At 44.1% G+C, this 5,804-nt stretch overlaps 1 protein-coding gene across 4 annotated transcripts in view; it reads left to right on the top strand.

Moving 5' to 3' along the window:
* LOC107749411 (spermatogenesis-associated serine-rich protein 2-like) overlaps positions 1 to 5,130 on the top strand; it is a 15,120-nt gene extending 9,990 nt beyond the window's left edge. For all 4 annotated transcript variants that reach the window (XM_016564557.1, XM_016564574.1, XM_016564565.1 and 1 more), the window contains exons 9-13: positions 1,267 to 1,325; positions 2,199 to 2,308; positions 2,483 to 2,585; positions 3,870 to 4,024; positions 4,102 to 5,130. In XM_016564557.1, coding sequence (XP_016420043.1) covers positions 1,267 to 1,325; positions 2,199 to 2,308; positions 2,483 to 2,585; positions 3,870 to 4,024; positions 4,102 to 4,332 — 658 coding nt within the window. In that variant the 3' untranslated portion in view covers positions 4,333 to 5,130. The remainder of the gene's footprint in view (positions 1 to 1,266; positions 1,326 to 2,198; positions 2,309 to 2,482; positions 2,586 to 3,869; positions 4,025 to 4,101) is intronic.
* The last annotated feature ends 674 nt before the right edge of the window (positions 5,131 to 5,804 follow it).

Here is a 5,804-nt window from a genome sequence, read left to right on the forward strand (position 1 = left end):
CACACACTCACACACACACACACACGCACTCACTCACATGCACTCTCACACACACTCACTCACTCAACACACAGACTCTCACGCACACGCACTCACTCACACTCACTCACACTCTCACTCTTGCGCACACACACTCACTCACGCACACTCACTCACTCTCGCACACACACACACACACACACACTCACGCACACTCTCACTCTTGCACACACACTCAATTCACACATTCACACACTCGCACTCAACTCACACACACACACACACACACTCACGCACTCACTCACACTCACTCACACTCTCACTCTTGCACACACACTCACGCACACTCACTCACACACACACAGACTCTCACACACACAAACACACAGACTCACTCTCGCACTCACACAGACTCGCGCGCGCACACACACACACAGACACACACACACACACACTCACTCACACTCTTGCACACACTCTCACACACACTTGCACTCTCAAACACTCATACTCATACACACAACTAAAGGCTGTCACGGTTTGGCGTTTGGGCTGATGATTATTTGTCAACAAATAATTGTGACTGCTTTGTTCATGTTGCCTTAAAGGTGCATTCAGTAGTTCTTCAGCTTAGCATTAGCATTGCTGTTCTTGTATTTTAAGCACCGATGCCACAGTGGTGTTTGATGGTGTACTGCCATCTATCAGTGTGGATTAGCTTGATTTTCTCTGAGTTTTATGTCAATTATACAGACGAGTGATTTTTAGAGCATCATTCTCCTTTTATGCTCAGCTTTTGTCTTTGTTGGTCCTTTTCTGCTTCTTCAACTGTACAAGTACTAATTCTCCTGTTGTCTTCATTAGTAAAAGCACACTGAAAAGTGTTCTGTCGTCTAATTTTTTATTCTTCGCATTACCAAACTACAGAAATGGCAGCCAATGAGTAAAAATAGTATTCGGAGCACTGTTGAGTCTATATCTCGCGTGAATGTACGTCATTCAGATGGCATTATAAAACTGACTTAAAGACTTTTACGTGGAATCATGTAATAATGCATGCCTGTGGGATTTCTGTTAATGTCTTAAATCAGGGAAAGGACAGAACCCATTTAACCCGAATCATTTGACGGATTAGAAAATCAAAACTCACACACTGTGACCAGCAACACGTTTATGCCAAACTTTAGTGAACAGACACAACCAACCCTTCTCAGTAGTTCTGAGTTCATTGAGGTGCTCTTCAGTCTGAGATGGGCTTGTCTCTAAGTGTTTCTGCTCTCCATTCAGTCTCATGGATCGAGAGGTGACGCTGCTCTCTGAGATGGACAAAGTCAAAGCAGAAGCCCGTGAGTAGAACGACAGCACTGCTACACACACAGAAACACACACACGATACCTTTCCCAATGACAGTGAAATGTGCATGCCAGAAATAAATGGCACTGGAATGGGACGAGTGCTTAAATTACATGAAGTCAACTCTGTATTGACAAGAAGGACGTTTCCTTTAATAACTAATGAGAACACGTCATTTACAGATGATGCAGGATAGGACACTACACTAGTGTTTAGAGGCCATTGTCTGTCAAACATACTTTTTAATTCTATTGATACACTGCAAAAGGTTTATAAGCAAATAAATATAAATCAATTTAGTTTGCGTTTTTGGAACGAGTGGTCTTAAATATCTTATTTGGTTTCTGTTGTAAATTAATAACTGAAGTATGGCTTTCACCATTAAAAAGGCTAGGGCCCTATGAAATCAATTTTTTCCCAAATTCCGTTTTTTCCATTTTAATTTTTCTGGACTCCTTTTTAAATGGTTAAATTCAATTGTATTCATCAAAAAGCATGTCTAATTGATTAAAATCATTAAACTTATACAATTTCATATCAATTTATTAAAAGTTTAACAAAAATTATGTTTAGGGACCTATGATGTTTTATTGTTACCAAATTCTGTTTTAACATGTCTAATTACTTGAATGCATAAAAACAACTTAATTTATTCCAATTGATTCTTAAAATAGCCTTATGAATTTTTTTTTTCATCCAAAGAAGATTCAAACATGTATGTCCAAATAAACTACATTTAACGCTCCCGTGATTGGCTCAGAATCACGCGTGTCATTGAGCGGGAATGCTAACAGAGGGAGTCACTGAGAGATCATTGTGTCTGCGCTGTTCACTGAGGCTGATCAGGTGTGTGTTCTCGTGACAGTGGAGATTCTGGACGGCCGTCAGAAGAGAGCAGAAGAGCTGAAGAGACTGGCTGACCAATCAGCATCACTGACAGAGGAGCAGCTCGCTGAGCTACGAGCTGACATCAAGGTACACACACTCTCTCTCACACACACACACTCACTCACTCACTCACTCACTCACTCTCTCACACACACACACACACACACTCACTCACTCACTCACTCACTCACACACACAGCAGTGTAGATCCTCAACCTTCATTTGCAGCTGTCTAATGCGCATCTCTCTCTCTCTCTCCAGCACTTTGTCAGTGAGCGCAAGTATGACGAGGATCTGGGTAAAGCTGTGAAATTCTCCCATGATGTGGAGCCTCTGAAGTGCAGCATCATGTCGTTTGGATCAGGTGGGTCAGTGAACGGGAAAGTGTTGCCAGACTGCAGTTTTCCATGCAGCCGCGGGAGAAATTGCAGAGCCACGGGCTCCGCAGAGCTACTTATATAATGTACCACGCATGACAAAAAGTTGATCTATAGACAAGAAAAAATCAAAATGTATTTTAAAGAAAAACAAATTTTGCATGGTATTTTAGTCTGCTAAGTCTCTAATGTGCTAAATGCTATAAAGGTATAAACAAACACTGACATCCTGGTTTTCTGGAAAGCTGCTTTAAAACAATGTGTGCTAAAAATAATACATAAATTTTGACTTGACTTGAGTTTTTGTGGATGGCTATGTTAGCTTATGACATTGTGTCAGTCATATTCATATTTATAGCTCCGATTTTAAACAAGTCTCATCAAGCAAAGTGCTGAAAATCAAAATCAAAGAGTAAAAGTAAAGTAAGAGCACCAAAATTAAAAAGTAACTGAGGAGGAATAAAATACAGGTTAAGTAATTAAATATGCATGTTCTACATATAAAAATGCTAAAATAATCTAAAAAAGATTTAAAACCGAGAGAAAACTAAATCAAAGCATTTTTTTTTAAGGTCCCATGGTATGAAAATGTCACTTTATGAGGTTTTTTAACATTAATATGAGTTCCCCTAGCCTGCCTATGGTCCCCCAGTGGCTAGAAATGGCGAGAGGTGTAAACCGAGCCCTGGGTATCCTGCTTTGCCTTTGAGAAAATGAAAGCTCAGATGGCCCAATCTGGAATCTTCCCTTTATGTCGTCATACGGGGAAAGGTTACCTCCCCTTTCTCTGCTTTGCCCGCCCATGAGAAAATGAGCTACTACAGTGCCAGGCCAGTGCAATATTTTTTTTTCCTCGAGAGACATCATGGCTTGCAAACGAGCGAAGCATGGCAGTTGCCCCGCCTCTCTCCTCCTCATTAGCATTTAAAGCTACAGACACAGAAATGGCACGTCCTAAGGAAAGCTCATTATGGAACTGGCTCATAGTGGCTGAAATTCTGCACCAAGGCTGAATTTCGGGAAAGAGACTTCAGATACAGTACTAGGGACCACTTAGGCCTATATAAAAGCATCCAAAAAGCAGCATGTCATGGGACCTTTAAGGCCCTTTATGGTAATCCCGCAACTGTCAAGTGTAATTGGACGGGGGAAAATTGGGTTAGTTTTCAGTCCTTTTGGTGGGATTTGAGCTGGAAATGTTTCTGGGACCTGGCAACCCTGAACGTGACTGTTTGTTTCATATAAATGACTGATTGTCTGTCTGTCTGTAGTGTATCATCCTCAGACGGGCTACTCCAGCCGTTCTCGTTGTAGCTCCACCTCTTCCTCCGTCACAGGCTCCACCCCTGCCAAAGCCCCGCCTTCCCCTGAGCTCCAGCACCAGGCCTCTGCTTACACGGGCCGCCCCAGCGTGCCACACAAACAGGTGAGCGATCGCATGCACTCGTTTATCACACCGCTCTGAGCTCCTGCTGATCTGCTCTGTCTCTCTCTGCCTCGCAGATTTTCCAGGGCAACAGGCGCATCATTCACGGCTACCAGGGCACTCAGCGATATAACGGAAACACGTACCCCGAGCGAAACCCCGGCCGAAGCGGCTACCGCTATCAGAGCGACCTCGACTCCCAGCCGACCAATAGCGTGAGAGGCTCCTCCCACTCCTCAGGCTATTGCTCGGATCGACCCTCCCACAATGGGCTTCCACAGAGGCAGCCGCGGACACACGGCCCGTGATGCCACACACACACAGCTGTCCGATGAAGAGAAAGTCAAGTTTACATCCGTTGTCACATTAGCGTTCAGTGTTAGTCTCAGTAGTTCCTGTGGTGAGTGTTTGCTCGTGGGCTTCCTCTTTCAAACGGTCAAGCGCTTCTCGGATGATCAACACTAAGGCAGAGTTTGCGCTGCGAGTCGATTGAAGCCGGCGTGTCGTGTCCTGATCGGGTGCTAAAGCACGAGTCTTCACGCTCACGATATACCTCATGCTCTCATTTCACACTGCGCTCGCCGTCAGCCTCCTCCTGAAACACTCTGGTGGGACACATCTGCGCTGTGCATGCTGGGACGTCTGTGTTTGACCAGGAGAGCTCTTCTGTCTGGATTCTGGCTGACAGTGAGTCTGTCTGTGTCTCTCTTTAGTTTCTGAAAGCTTCTCGTCGCTCTTCTCAGCTCAATCCTGTATATATGTAAACTATATGTATAATGTTTTGTAGCCTCTGGCCATGTATGTAGTGCGATTTTTAGTTCTCTGATTGAACTCTGTTATCAAGCAACTTCTGTTCTTCCTCGCAAATGGAGAGAGAGAGCGACTCGTTTCTGTTTTTGTCCAAAATGATCCGAGACCGCTGTAATCAAGTGCCTTCAGTCATGCGCTTTCACCGTCTCTCTTTCCTTCTGCTGCGGTTCGGACCAAAGACATCAGAAACCGTCTCCTGCTCCTGCACTAGCAAACACTCATTGTCTTTCTCGCTAATTGGCATACTTGCTTTTCCTTTATTATAAATAAAGAAGGATTGGTAGCAAATGCTGAAACTGTTTGCAGACTCTTTTTCTCTTGATGAAATGTGTATGAAGCTGGTCTTGTGCTGATTTTTCTGGATCTCTGAGGTCTGTTTATCGAAGCGCTCTTCACTAGTACTCTTGATCTCTGAGATCAATGGCAGCCTCTCCAAACTGAATCCTGATCGCAGTGCCGTTTGCTTTAGGCTGAATGTTTGGTGTTGTGCGCTGCTGACTTCATTATAGTCATGCATCAAATGCCACTGCTTCAGCAACTTACTCTAACACACAGGTTTTCACGTTTTATGGGTTCATTCCATAGGCGTAATGGTTTTTCTTATGTACAGACTGTTTTCTATCCCCTAACCCTACACCTCACACAAAACTTTCTGATGTTTTCAAAACACTTCATTCTGTATGATTTATGAGCTTGTTTCCTTGTGGGGACATTTGGTGCCTATAACGTAGTGAATACCAGTACACACTCTCACACGCGCACATACACACACGCGCACATACACACTCAATCACTGACACACACACACACACACTCACACGCGCTCACTCACACTCTCACGCACACACTCTCACTCACGCGCACGCACACACTCGCGCACGCACTCGCACACATTCACATACACACACTCTCACTCTCACACACACACTCACACACACGCACACATACACTCGCACACACACACACTCAC

This window comes from Sinocyclocheilus rhinocerous, unplaced genomic scaffold (genome assembly GCF_001515625.1).
Source record: "Sinocyclocheilus rhinocerous isolate Xijiao unplaced genomic scaffold, SAMN03320098_v1.1 scaffold2627, whole genome shotgun sequence".
Lineage (NCBI taxonomy): Eukaryota > Metazoa > Chordata > Actinopteri > Cypriniformes > Cyprinidae > Sinocyclocheilus > Sinocyclocheilus rhinocerous.